Genomic DNA, 14,685 nt, shown 5'->3' with positions numbered 1-14,685 from the left:
CTTTGATGAAAGATTGCCCAGTGGACTCGCTGACTTTGTCCCGATGCTGATGGGGTTGCCCTTATTGTTATTGTATGAATGAACATCAGTATTCCTCTCTGTTTCTGCACCCTCTCACATTGACTGCTGCTGCCCTATGGCACTTTGTACTTCATCCTAATTAGAATTAATAATTGAAAATGGGGAATCAATGTGTGTAAATTAAGTGTGCTACATTCGATTGTATCGGGTTGACATTGTTTTTGAGCTACTTTGTTGTTGCACGTGACTTTTCTGTTGTGTGTGTGAGTACGCCTGTGATGCAGTACAACCATGGCTTTACGTGTACTCAAGTCAGTGTGTATCAGTGTGTATTGTAGATAAATGTCCACTTCGGCTTTGATTGCTTTTGTGTTGCTGTCCTGTGGCTACATAGCGTAGGGTCTGTTTTCTGCAGGACGGGGTGAAGGGTAAATTATTAATTGGAAGGAGCAGTGGGCTGTGTAACAATTTGCTGATCCAGAAGCTTTCATGAGCCGTGTCAGGTTCTGTTGAACAAGTGACTGGTTTACTGCACCGATGCAAAGGCGTCGCTCACAGCCGCTCCACATAGCTTGTTTTATTAGAAAGAGGGGGCCGCGCTTTATACATGGCATCACTCTTAAGTGCTTTGTTTAGACCAAAGCGTGAGATGACCTGGCCTTGTCTGTCCTGGTCGACCACCAGTCCTGTTAACCCGGTTAGAGTTGAACTGCAGAGGAGCCGCCGTCTGGCATCTGCAGGGCTGGTATTGATCCAGGTTCACATCCTCAATAGAAGTTAGACAAATGATCAGATCCTCCCTCGGATAAACAACCAGGCCAGTCTTTTTAATCAGTAATGCATTGTCCTAAAAGAATTAAGTTATTCACTCATTAGTTTGGTGCTTCCAAATAGGCAACAGTCAGTTCTTGTTACTTCTTATCCGACTGCATGGTGGTATCAGGAGGGAGCATGCCGTGCATTATAGTGAATTGTCTCTTGTGTGGTGTTGTGGGCTTGTTCCTGTGCTGTTTTTTTTCCCCCTCAGAGGAAACATGAACACACAAAGGCTCAGCTAAGATGAATTAGTGCAGGACAAACGACACGCCCAGAAACACCATCTGCAGCATGCTGTTATTCCATTTCAGCAAAACTGCCCCCATGACTATTGGCAGATTCTTCTGTATATTTAGAAAATCATTCGTCAAGCGCACAGGGATGTATCTAAACTGTTTACTTGTCGTGCCTGAGGTTTTCTGCGGGTGAATAAATAACGGTGTAATAGGTGTCAGCAGAACATGTTGGGGACAGCGGGGCCTGTCTGGTAGCATATTGGCAGCTTTTACTGCTGCAAGTTTCACAAAGCTGAGAGACATTTATCACTCAATGCAAATTCACCACTTTACACAACAATCATCACTTTCCCTGTAGACCCCGGTACCAGTCCTGTCTGCTTTTCACTCTATTAGTCTGCGTCATTGAGTCAGGGAGCAGTGATGAATAGCTGAATGTTGAGTGAGGCTTTTATTGAATAACTCCTCTTTCAAATAGCTCATTTTGACTGAAGAGCAGAATATTACAGAGCCTCGTGTCAGCTAAATTGTAGGCAGAATTGTTTCATTGTTCCTTTTAAAAATGATCATTGTAGAATTTTAAAGCCAGCCTCTTTATCCCGGTTTGAAATGGGGACTTGCCGATATTAATTCTGGTCATGGAGCGTAATTTGAAAAATTCAGATGTGTCAAAAAAGGGCAAAAAAGAAAAAAAAGAAAGAACAAAGATGTTGGTACAAAGTGTGAATCAGACAATATGAAACTCTGAGGTGCACTTTTCTCAAGAGGCGATGCAGGAGACTTGTGAAGACAATGAGTCACGCAGCTTTGCTTTGCCACAAGCTCTGCTGAAGAGTAAGCGATGAGTAAAAAGGCTCTTGGGAGACAGAGAAATTATGAGAAAAAAAAAAAAAATTCTCTGTCTGAGTTAAGTTATTCCTCAAGTGTCAACAGTGTGTGTTAATAATAGTTATGTGACAGCCAGCCACTCGGGCACTGGGGAGTGAAGTCGGGCTCCGTGCCAAATATTCCAATTGCAGTAATGTGGTTTTCAAAGTAAGAGCTGGCAAAGAAGCAAGAGTCTGTCTGCACGAAGCACCCCAAGTGGCCTGCGTTTATACCAATCCAGCCGTGACTCAATTGAAGCCCTTTTTTATTTTTTTTTTTTTTTTTTTTATTGCATCCACCTGAATAAAGTAGTAGAAGTACAAAACTCTGTTTTTTGTTTTTTTTTTGACTATGGAGGGATGTTCTCTTTAAAGAGCTCCACTTCTGATTTTTTGCTCTGAAAGCTTTCGGTGGCAAAGACTGACAGAGAACAGTTACAAAACATTTTGCTGGAGAGGACCAAGTTCAGGAGAACTTCTGAATGTAGCCAGCTGCTGAAAGCTGTTTGGGTTTAATCCTGTTGCAGCCTGTCCGTAATCATGCAAACTCCTGAGCACACTTCAAAGCTCAGCTCCACCATCGCCACTCTCATATCCGTTCATTTGGACTTCACCTTCAGAAGTTTCCCCCTCAACGTGATCTGTTTTGTTCTAGCCAAAGGGATTATACTCAGCACCTTGGGATTGGACCTTTCCCTGTGTGTGAGGTTATCCTCATTGCAGCTGTTATGCATTATGAGCTCCGAGAGTCCAGGCTGGCTGGTGTATGTGTCCTCTGGTTAGGCTCCCTGACCTGGGCCAGTCCAGTTAATCGGCTGGATCTCGGCTTCAGACTTGTCTACGCACCACAACCCACTGGGGGTCCTCATCATCTCGTACAATTTAGCTGTAAACACCAAAAGCTGCAGCCTTCATGATATACACTTTCTTCTGCTGTTTCTGTTTTTTGCCTACAGCTCATCGTGAACTCTGACTCCTTAATCACGGTTAAATGCTGTCAGAGCGGGGAAGTGTGAGACTGCTGGGTAAAGTTGGAGAAACCTCTGTGTAGGAGAGACAGCAAGATAATGGGCTTTGCTCTCAATGTGCTGAGGCCTCTAACTGCAAGCTAAAGAAGGTTTAAAACTTCAAGTGGTAACATTTGTGAATCTCCTATAAGCAGCAGGAAAGTCTGCAAATTAAGAGCTGGATATATTTTGGTTTATTTCAGTTTCCCTCTTCTGGGCTGGTTTTATTTGTTATATTTTTTTTACTGACATCACATTTGAACATGTTTAAAAAAAATGCACTCTGAATATAGTGTGGTCGGCTTACAGAGCTGAAAGCAGAGGTGGTGATGATGTCTTCAGTAACACACACACAGTGCCTGTTTTTGCACTATGCTGAGGTTTTTCTGTGCACAGCGAGCTCTGATGAGTGCTTAAGGAGTGCTAAACCAAGTTCCAGCTAAACTGCTCATCCATTACCCACACACACCTCACATTTAATGTGCCAGGGTCGTTTGCGTGGCAGCGGCTCAACCTTCAGGGAACTCATTCATGTCAGACTGGAGGCCAGGAACAGATTAGATCAAATCAATGTGAGCCCTGTAATGTGGCCTCTAGTCTCTCCAACCACAGAAGTAATACTGCACCGGCCAAGTGTTCCAAGACCCCCTTCAGGGCAGACCTGTCCGTACCAGGGAAGGGCTGATCATCTTCCTGCTGCGTACCTGGAAAAACAGGCCTCAGTGCCGACCATGACACTGGCTTCATTAAGCTCCCGCTCTGGCTGATCATGGCTCTGGCAAAGCGAGCATACAAGGAGGGGCTGCATTGTGTCTTTACATTCTGGACTGCGCCTGTGATGATTTGAGAATCAATACTGGAATATTCAGCCCGGACGTCAAGCTGGGCTTTTATGTGAGGCGATACAAGAGCTGCTGCTGCTGCTGAAGAGACTTAAGTCTCAGCAATCGCTTAAATCACCTCCATATCCTCAGAAGAACAATTACCCTGGTGAGAGAGAGAAGACAGCCAACCACCTCAGCTCAGTGCCCATTGTTCTTTACATAAAAGCTAGTTGTTCTTTTAACCTTGAGGATTAGCCTATTTGCTTGTAGTTTATGGGACATGTAGTTTTTTTCCCCACAAAGCAATTCCCTGAGGAATGTGGGACATGCTTGTTTGACATCATTCCCTTAGGTACCACCTGATATCACTGAGCTCCTCACGTTTACCGACGTAGAGCAGCTATGTGTATAACTGAACTGATTGTCTGACGTTACTATAATACAGCTGGGGAAGCTCATTTTCCTGTCTCCTTGTTAGGAGATGGCACCTTTGGGGTTTCTGTATTTGCAGAGTCGTCACAGAGGATTAGCTTTGTTTCATTCAAGTGTTTTTTTTTTTTCCGTCTAATTGAACCTCTCTGCATTATTACTCCAAACTCAATACAATTAGTCAGTTAAAAGTACACTTTGCAAAGTCTGAAAGGTAAGCATTTGTCATGAGTGTCAGCGTAGCGACAGTTAAAATACTTCCAGGGCCTACAGAATTTGTTTTCCCCACCGCTTGTGTGACAGCTGACCGCTGAAGTTGCACCTGAAAAAGGTGTTAAAAGAAGAAAGTAACAGTTTAAAAAAAAATTAAAAAAGGAATATCTCCCCTTCCTTGTGTTTTTAATCTTTCTCTCCTCTTTTGCTCTTCCCTCCAGTCCCTTAGAGGTGTGAACAGCTTGCACATTTGCTTCCCTCTGTGCAGATTAATTTCAAGGTGTTGTTAAGGTCTTTTTTTATGATGCTTGTGGTATATGATCATCTCATACTGTATACTTATTCTGGTTTGGAATGATATTTTCACCGGTTTCTTAGTGACGGAAGCGAGATATTTTTCACACCTGCTTGATCGGTTGAGTTTTTTTTTCTCGTGGTTTATGCATGATTTGAGTCACAATACAACAAGGAGAGTGCCCCCGAATTTGTGTGAAAATATAATAAATCTGCATAAATATTTCTGATGTTATTACTTTAAATGCAATGTGAAAAAGACCTAAATCACTTAGCTAACACCACAGCAGAATCTGTTTGGCCTCTCTCGTTCTTCTTCCTTTCAGTATGCTGGAATCTGTGTGGAAATGACCGTTAGATCAACTGACTGATTAACTGACAGAGAAAGATCAGCAACTGTTTTGAAAAGTTGTTAATTGTCATCATGGGGGGAGGGGGGGGGGGTCTGTGGCTCAGTTGAGTTGTCGCCTCTCAGCCGGAAGTTCGAGGGTTAGATACCCAGCTGAGCAACATGTCCGATGTGTCCTTGGGCAAGACACTTGACCCCGCATTGCTCTGACCCCAACAATTAATTAAAGCAAAGCTTTAAACATGAGCTGATGATGTGTAAAAAAAAAAAAAAGAAGATACTTATCACATTCCTGACACGTTTTTATGATGCAAACAAGCTTGATCAAACCGATTGTGCACCAACAACAAACCACTGAATGAAAGGCAAAGTTACCTTAAGTTAGGATAGCATCAACATTTGCTTCTAAATATGTTAGGACCAAGATCGATTGTGGAGACTAGAAAAAAAAAATCTGAATGAAAGGTCAAGTTCATTGTTTCAACCACAGTTTTGCTTATACATCAGCAAACCCATATTTAAAACATGGAAGTAACGCTGTACTAAATAACGGAGAATACATGCTGGAATTTTGTGTCCCTGTTGGCTTGTTCGACATTTCTTCCCTTGTCCAGATTTTATTACACCAGCTTGAATTTAGTTAAAAAAAGAAATTAAGTTCGTACATTTTGTCTAAGTTTTGAGGAATTAAAAAATGTTAAGCTGCCATATGTCACACAATTAAATAATGTTTGTTGATATAAGGGAATAAATCCCCTCAAACAATGCTGAGTTTAAACAAGTCAAAAAGAAAATCAATGGTTATGTGACAAACCTCCTCCTTGTTACATTGTTTAGACCTGTACATTGTGTCCAATACATCAAATTTAGTGACCTAAAGGAAGACATTCTTAAAGGTGTTATCTTGATTTAGCAGCTGTGGTGTAAGGCAGCTGGTGATGCTTCGCTGCTCGGTATGTGCTGTGTTTTCTTGAGTCACTTACAGTTTGATTAATGTTTTGGAAAGCTCAAATTGACAAGAGATATGAATGTTCTTCTGCCGTGTTGCTGGCTTCATGTTTGTCTTACAGAAGCTTCACTCACATCCGAGGAGATTTTGTAGGTGTGAAACAGAGACACACATACAGTCTTGTTTTGATTTCTGTCTCAGGTCCTTTTTTTTTCATGTTGTGTTTGCATGCTCCTTTTCTGTTTGTACGTCCGTGTCTCTAAATGTGTTTCAGGTGATGGTCTGACAATGTTAGCAAAGTGATGGATAGAAACTTGTGGAGGGTGTTCCTCTGCACGGGGCATGCTTGGATACATGTCTGCAGCCTCTGACCCACAGCAGAAGCGAAGACCGTAAAGGAATGTAAAAGAGAAAAGCTGCCATACAGTATAAGGTTTATTTTTGTTGGGAGGAAAAAACAAAAAAAGACCAAAACCAACAATTTATTGGCTCATCTAAGCCCGCTCGCCTTTTCTCCTATGGAAAATGTAAACCGGCTACCATCAAACCATTATATACATATATATATATATATATATATATATATATATATAATATATGTGTGTATAGATATATATGTATATATTTACACAGGTTCATGTGCTCACACACAAACAGATGAATTTGCTTTTTTTTTGGTTGTGGACCTCATAATGTTGTGGGATGACTCAAAATGAGCTATGGTGCCAATATTCCTGGTAATGACTTATGTTCAGCCTGCAACAGTGTGGATCACTGATGTATTTTTAATGGGTTTTGGACCACAATAGAGCTCTATGGTACAAAGGAATAATAAACATCAAGCTTTGGCTGCATGGACAGACTTTTTCTGGAATTCATTGACAGTAAAAAGAATATCTGCAGACATCCTTGAAACAATAATATTTAATTGAATCAATGGAGAATCACTAATAAAGACATGTACTGATGAGGAATTTCAATATCAAGCTTATGGAGCACTGTGGGAAAGTTTTTATTGTGTAGAAAAATTGTCGTGATTTCCAGGGATGTTCAATATTCTTCATATTGGATTAATGAATCCATTAATGGGTAATTATGTCACGTTTGCATTCATGAGACATATGATTGCAGATGTTTTCAAGGATAAAACCTGGTGCATATTCTAGTCTATTGTTTCTCAACTCAATCCGATGCCTCTTCCATGTGTGCCTGCAGGCTGTGAGAGCGACTTCTGGGGACCTCATTGCAGTAATCGCTGCCAGTGCCAGAACGGGGCCAAGTGTAACCCCATCACAGGTGCCTGTGTCTGCACCGATGGGTACCAGGGATGGCGTTGTGAGGAGCCCTGCGAGCACGGATACTACGGCAAAGCATGCCAGCTTCTCTGCCAGTGTCTCAACGGTGCCACCTGCCACCACGAGACAGGAGAGTGCATCTGTGCAGCAGGGTATTCAGGGGCTTTGTGAGTGTACCAGCAACAAATTCATTCCTTTTCAACTTTTGTCTGTGTCTGTGTTGCCACTTGTTCTTTGTCTGAGAGTTCTTCGTCGATGCAAAGAACTGCAGGCAAAACTCAAGCTATGCATCTGTCACTTTTGACTCTTTGACGTGTGTGGTGACAGCTGTGGAGAGCGCTGCCCCTCGGGGAGTCACGGGCCTCAGTGTGAGCAGCGCTGCCCCTGTCAGAACGGAGGAACATGCCACCACATCACAGGAGATTGTTCCTGCCCTGCAGGTTGGACGGTAGGTCACACACGCAAAGGTGGAAAGAAAACAAGAGAGAAGGTTAGAAATAGTTGAAACCCATGAAAACAGTGTTTGTATCTCCAATACAATCTTTACAGAAGTGACTGACACGCTGAGAACATGGACGCCAGCATCAACTTGCTGTGTTTGATTATTAATGAAAACCCAGGATTCTCTTCAAAGTAAAAAAAAACAAAAACATTAAATTGGGAAAGTTTTGCACATTTTTTTTTTAAACCCCTTACTCTTTATATTGTCTAGGGGATATATGCTCCACGATATAAAGTGGTTTTGTTGCAATGTCCCCGTAGGAAAGGTTTTCAAGAAAACAATCCTTGTTGAATATCAGCTTGTTTCATGTCCTCTTCTGGTTCTCTCCCCATTTGTCTCTCTCTCTTCTGTGAAAACCAATGAAAAAAAAAGTTGATTTTCAATTTTTTTTAAAGTTTTGTTTAAGGGCCTTTTTGCCCTTATTGAATATGACAGCTGAAGGGAGACAGGAAATATTGGGAAGAGAAAGTGGGGGATGACGTGCAGCAAAGGGCCGATGTTGGATTCGAACCCACGGCCACTGCGATGAGGACTATATCCTCTGTACGCGCTATTAGCAAATGTTTTAATGGGGTCAAAAAGTACATCAAATATGTAGATATTTCTGATGTTTACATGCCACGATATGAACAGTCTGATCACATCTTTACAGGTTCTCAAATGTTTATTATTCCATTATATATATATATATATATATACGGTCATATTGCCAAACCTGATTATATATTTATTCTTTGCTAGTGCAGCATTGCTTATTTGAAATGAAAAAATGTAGTTTGAGCTGGATGTGCTCGATGAAGATGATGAAGATGAAAAAGTGTCCAATGACAATTGTTTTTTTTGATAACTGTTGTCATATTGTTGTATCTAGAATGTGATACTTATTTATGCTTAAATACTATAGTAGGGAATAAGAAATATACCTGAAGCAGACAGGAAAACTAGAAGAGTTTGTCTTTGATTGTCTAAACAACAGGGGGAAAAAGTCTCTGTTAGTATCAGTTTTATGCATTTCAGTCCTGTTGAGTTGTAGTCGTGAGCAAAGCTTCTCATTTGGTTCTCTGCTGGCTGTTTCGCAAAGGGTTCAGTTTGTGCCCAGCCGTGCCCTCTTGGCAAGTACGGTATCAACTGCAGCAAGGACTGTTCCTGTCGTAACGGCGGACTGTGTGACCACGTCACCGGGCAGTGCAAGTGTGCGGCTGGCTTCAGTGGCCGCAGGTACACAGGACACACCTCTGACACACACACACACACACACACACACACTGCTCATTTATTACACACCGAAGCATTTGGTGAAGAACTCTGTGAAAATGCTTGTATTCCTCTTTTAAAACGAGATCAGACAGAAACATGATTTATTGATATAAATACAAACGTAAGGTTTCATGCCGACAGTTACACGTTCTAAAGTAACTCATTGACCTAGTCTCTTTGTTGACATCTAATTAGGCACAAACCTGGCTTTTCTTCTCAGAGAAAATATCAGAATCATCTCACACTCAAGAGAAATAAGCATTTAAAATTTCCTATTAGTCCATCTGACAGTGGATTGGAAGCTTTTAATAGTCGTGTTTATGTTTAATTAATCTCTTACTTCATGCTGGCCGGCTAGGTTTCATGTCTTCAGCCTTCATCCTCCTCTTCTCCCAGCCTGTCCATTGATCTCACCATGGACTACATGCTGTTTGGAATCTGCTCATTAATTATAAGTAATGGGCTTATATTAAGGTCTCATTGAAATCCACACATCTTTTCAGTTCCCCGTGCCTGCCAGAGCAGCCCACAGCAGCCGGGTTTATTAGTTCAGCCAAAGCAATTGTCTCTGGATAGAAACACTTCCTCGACAAGACCTTCCCTTTACTTTATTATTTTGCAAAATTGCCCTCATTCATTTTGTCAGTGGCAGGTGAATTAACCTGCCAGGAATAATCTGAGATTGTGTTAGCCTGCACCCTCTGATGTCTACCATTATAACACCAATGTCCCCTGATGAAACTAAAGCCGGGTAGTTTAAACATGAAACATAACTCGCCCATTTGATAATTTAATTGAGCTATTTGTAATAGCTTTGTTAGACTCTTGAGATTGATTCTATAGTGAAGTCGGTATATTTAAGAGAAGAAAAAAAATCTATTTTCTGATCTGCCTCAGTTCTTCATGTGGAGAAAGTTGTGCTTTTCTAGATTGTGGTTGACGATGATCACTAAATCTTGTCAACCTCGCAGAGAGACTTGAGTCGTGAGCTGCTCTCAGGCCTCACTGTCATGTACTACTTTAAAGCTGACCATTCAATTAGGAATTGTTTCAATCTTATATATTGAACTTGTCATTTGATAAGTCATTGAATATAAAAAATGTGAATATAACAATATTTGGATTTAAATGACAGTAGCAGCTAAAGAGTTTTATTCCAAAATAAGAAAAGAAGCTGCTCCTTTAAGAAACCTTCACTGACCTCGCTTTGTGATGAATCGTGACAAAGGTGTTTGCAAGCATTGACCAAAATGCTTTAAAGGAAAAGGAAAAATCAACATAGAAATTATCAAATCTGAAAAAACTACAAAAAAAAAAGAATTATGATGAAAATATTAAACACCAGCCACATTACACAGACAATAAAAAATCCCCTATTGTTTGTCTGTCGGAGGAATGACAAGCAGTTATCGGGCACGGGAGGTGTCTGAACTGGTAAAACGTGAAGAACAGTTCTGAAATAAACCGGAGACAATCCATTCTGTAGAAAAAAAGGAAGGAATGTTGAAATAAATTCTTTGCCTCACTGGTGTCCAGTAAAGAGAGCTCACTGTAGGTGAGATATGGTCTCTGTTTTCACCTGTGAGGATTCTGGCTGCTCCATTTTTTAAACAGCTGCAGGTGAGAGAAGACAAGAAAGAAATCATACAGAACTGCACAGACAACAGCAGTCTCAAAATGTTTAAAAGACAGAAATGATGCTATTTTGCAAGTTCTATACAGAAAGATGTAAGAAGCCAGCGCCAAGCTGTAACTTTATCTGGCTTTGTACGATTAAATCTTAAAACAGAAACAAATAAAAAACAATGCCTCCTAAAAATGACATATTTTTTAATATGAAAATGACAGTTTGTAAAATAAATAAATATATACTGTATATGTATTTTCATTAAAACTATAGTTTCAATTCTGTTGTTTGATTTAAGATTTATATTTGGGTGCACTAACAGTAGTGTTGGTATAATAACAGAGATAGAAATGACATAACTAAAAACAAAAACAATAATTACATGTTGAAAGCATGTTTTATTATGTTATTTATTCAATTAATAGTTTAAAGCTGTTTAAATTACCCAAAAGTTTTGAATTAAACAAATAATATAATAGTAATCAAAAAGGTAAAAAAAAAAACAAAAAAAAAAACGTGTAAGCCTTTACAAGAAGAGTATTTGAGATTTTTCCCTGACAACAAAAGTATTGTATCAAGATTTGTGTTTTTTTTAATTTCCTGTTGCTTGAATAATTGTTGAAATGCTTTACTGATTGAGCTTTAATGGTTTTGGTGCTTCACAGATACAGTGCTGCTTTAAACTGTGTAACATTTGAACTTCATGTTACCGTCCTAGGCTAAAAACATTTCTAATATACTTGAAATATTTCGCACCAATTTAAAAGAATGTGTAATTTTCCTCCAGGTGTCAGGATGACTGTCCTGTGGGCACCTTCGGTCCTCAGTGCAACCAGAAGTGTGAGTGTCAGAATGGAGCCAAGTGTCACCACATCAATGGAGCCTGTCTCTGTGAAACAGGCTTTAAGGGCCCTAATTGCCAAGAGAGATTCTGTCCTCCGGGCCTCTACGGCCTCATCTGTGACAAGTACTGCCCGTGTAATACCAGCAACACTGTGAGGTAAGTGAGACATCAGTGATATACCACACACAGTCTGCAGCTCTGAAGCAAACCTACCAGTAGCTCCATAAGAATAGTCTTCCAGAGTTGAGTTTTTTGTTTTTTTTTTGCTCTAAGCCAGCTCTCATTCTTAGTCTGGACACCACCGCCATGTCATCCAGTTAGCTTTTAATCGCGACCTTTGCTTCATTCATAATTTCTCAGCTGCATTCATAGTTAATGCAATGTTAATGCTCTGATTCCGGCTGGAGTAGGGTACCGACCGTAGAAGTCATTACAGAGCGAAGGAGAAAAGAGACACCTCATCTATCTGAAACAAGCACGTAGACACACAGATGGATGAATTGCTGTTGGCACAGACTTCCCACTTTGACCCTGCTCTCCAATGAAGTGTTGATTCTCTCAGCTAAAACTTCACTCCTTTTCTTCCTGTTGTTGCCCTTTTTTCCTCATTATGTTGTAGCTGCCACCCGCTCTCTGGTGAATGCACCTGCGCTGCAGGATGGACGGGGCTCTACTGTAATGAGACCTGCCCGCCTGGATACTATGGAGAGGGATGCATGCTGTCTTGCAGCTGCACCAATGGAGCTGACTGCCATCCTGTCACAGGTTCCTGTATATGTGCCCCTGGGTTCATGGTGAGCATCAGAAACTGCTTTACTTGTGCACACATCACTGGCTTGTATATGCTTTATGGCGACTAAAAATTTATTTTTTTATAAAGATTTTGTGCTTTTTTTTTTTTAGTTTTTTCTTAATAGCTAACATGATAAAAAAAATGTACATAACAAAAACAATTCATAGTCCTTATTCCCTGAAGGAAGACAAATCTGAAAACAAGAAATAAAATAAAAAATGTGGAACTTTATTGACAAAGAAAACACAAATGGAGGAAAAATCACTGAAGACATTTAAAATGCATTAAACCCTCCATCATCATTTAACATGTTTCCACTTTGCTCTCTATTTTAATTGAATCACCGCTATAATTACGGAGTGCCATCTCATAATTATGCTTTTGGTAACCTTAATTTTTCATGAAGCTGTCATAGGTTAATTGTCTTTGTAACCTTGCTCCTTGTAATCTCCGTAACCCTTAAAAAAAACCTGAAGTTGCATAAAACAAGAACGCAGATTCTTATAAGGGCCTCAGTATTGTGTCTATATATCACTCAGAGCCCATGCTGGGGAACAATCAATCCTTCTGTGTTACAAGCTTTACTTGTGAAGGTGGTTGCTTTGATTGATACTTCATGTTATTGGCGACTCTAGTAAAAGTTTGCGTCATTGTTGTTGTTGTAAAGTTTTGGAAGTGGTCCCAGTATACTTTAGAAGCTTTTTGTACACAAGCAGGAAGAAGCAAGGTGAGGTATTTTATTATTGCCTTATTATGGATGTTCTGGATTTCACCACAAGAAACCTCTTCCAAAAAGATTCATTCTCTGGTCCAAAACTTTCCTGACATTAATAACCAGCTTTATGTATATCTCTAACACAGATGATAATTCCATGACTTGTTGCACAGGTGAGACTAAAAGTCCTAGACCAATTGTGGCAAAATGTAATCTTTGACCTATATACTTCTGCCGTTCAAGTAGATTTTGTGCAGCCATATTGTCCCCTCTCACTACTGTCAAATTAGTTGTTCAACTTCAATCAGTTCATCTATTGTATTTCTTGTCTCGCAATCTGGAGTTACAGAGCAGCAGAGACCAAGAGGGTACATCTCTGCCAACATTACATTTCTGTGGAAATTGCCTGTGTCTTACAGCGGGCCACTGTGGTGAATTGAGCTAGTGAGCGGGGCCGCAGACTGTGTCTTAATTTGCTCCACCTGTTCTCTTTGGCGGCTGCTGGGAAGAGCTGCCAGATCCATTAAACAGACCTAGAGGGCAAGAGCTGGATAGAAAAGGAGGAAGTCAGATGGGAGCAGACTCACCTCATATGGTGGATTTGTGTGTGTTTGTGTGTGTGTGTGTATCTGTGTGTGTCTGTGTGTTCAGGGGAGAGGGATGGGGGGAATGCTTGCTGTAGTTTTTGATACTTTAACTGAAGCTTCTGCTGTGCAAACAAAACAGAAATGTAGAGCTGGGATCATGACGCTTACCTGCGAGTGTGTAACTTATTTTCACCTGCACGTCGCATGTTTTATTACACAGTTTGGCTTTTTAAAACATGGTTGTTGATGGCAATGACAAGTGTGATTGCTGGTGAAGTCATTTTCCCTGGATACAGCTGATAGGACTAAGCCTCCCCGCTGCATCTTTGTTCAGGACTCCCATCAGGGGGCAAACCAAGCAAAGTGCTGGAGCCTGCACGCTTGATTTAGCTCTAGTAATTGGACATGCTCTTTTGACAGGGACAAAGTGATTACATGTTACCTTTTCAGGCATTGTCCTGCTCGATCTGCGGCATGCACTCGCAGTCACATTTCCTCTCTGTGTACAATTTCTACAGATTCTGTTGATACCGCTCTATCTGAAATAATGCTGCATTCGAAATGGATTCCAGCCTGCCTTTGTAGGTGGTGAAAACAAATCATTTTCCCATCTCTCAGGGCTTTCCACCCTCATCAAAAGGTTCAGGGGTTCATTTTCTGTCTTGCTGCATGAATTTTAAACTGCAGTCACTCATCCAGCAGTTAGATGAACTGTTAAGGAGTTGGACTGATTGGTAATTAGTGATGCCATTTGCATCTAGTCTCAATGGATACCGTGCTGATCAATGTTGTGTCAGCTAGAGGCTTTGTGGGGGTAAAAAAAGCTCTCCAATTACATTAAGATACCAGTAGGTATGAATTTAGTGCCTCAGCCAAGGACGACCTGGCTGCCTCTCTGCTGCTCAGGTCTGGTTGCTTCCTCCATCAGCTGTGTAGTTATGTAAGGTCCTGCTGCTCTCGTGCGATGGACTGACAGCCCGTGTATTAATAATGATTCTCCACATACAGACTCCTTTCCTTCGCAGCTCAGAAGGAATATGAATCAGTCGGCTAATGAGAGA

General features: G+C 40.8%; 1 protein-coding gene across 1 annotated transcript in view; it reads left to right on the top strand.

Moving 5' to 3' along the window:
• megf11 (multiple EGF-like-domains 11) overlaps nt 1-14,685 on the top strand; it is a 75,725-nt gene that overhangs the window by 44,605 nt on the left and 16,435 nt on the right. The window contains exons 7-11 of the mRNA XM_061035450.1: nt 7,220-7,466; nt 7,627-7,747; nt 8,883-9,019; nt 11,473-11,685; nt 12,149-12,323. Coding sequence (XP_060891433.1) covers nt 7,220-7,466; nt 7,627-7,747; nt 8,883-9,019; nt 11,473-11,685; nt 12,149-12,323 — 893 coding nt within the window. The remainder of the gene's footprint in view (nt 1-7,219; nt 7,467-7,626; nt 7,748-8,882; nt 9,020-11,472; nt 11,686-12,148; nt 12,324-14,685) is intronic.

This window comes from Labrus mixtus, chromosome 4 (genome assembly GCF_963584025.1).
Source record: "Labrus mixtus chromosome 4, fLabMix1.1, whole genome shotgun sequence".
Classification (NCBI taxonomy): domain Eukaryota; kingdom Metazoa; phylum Chordata; class Actinopteri; order Labriformes; family Labridae; genus Labrus; species Labrus mixtus.
The sequence above is the reverse complement of the archived record's forward strand: the minus strand, read 5'-3'. Positions and strand labels throughout refer to the sequence as shown.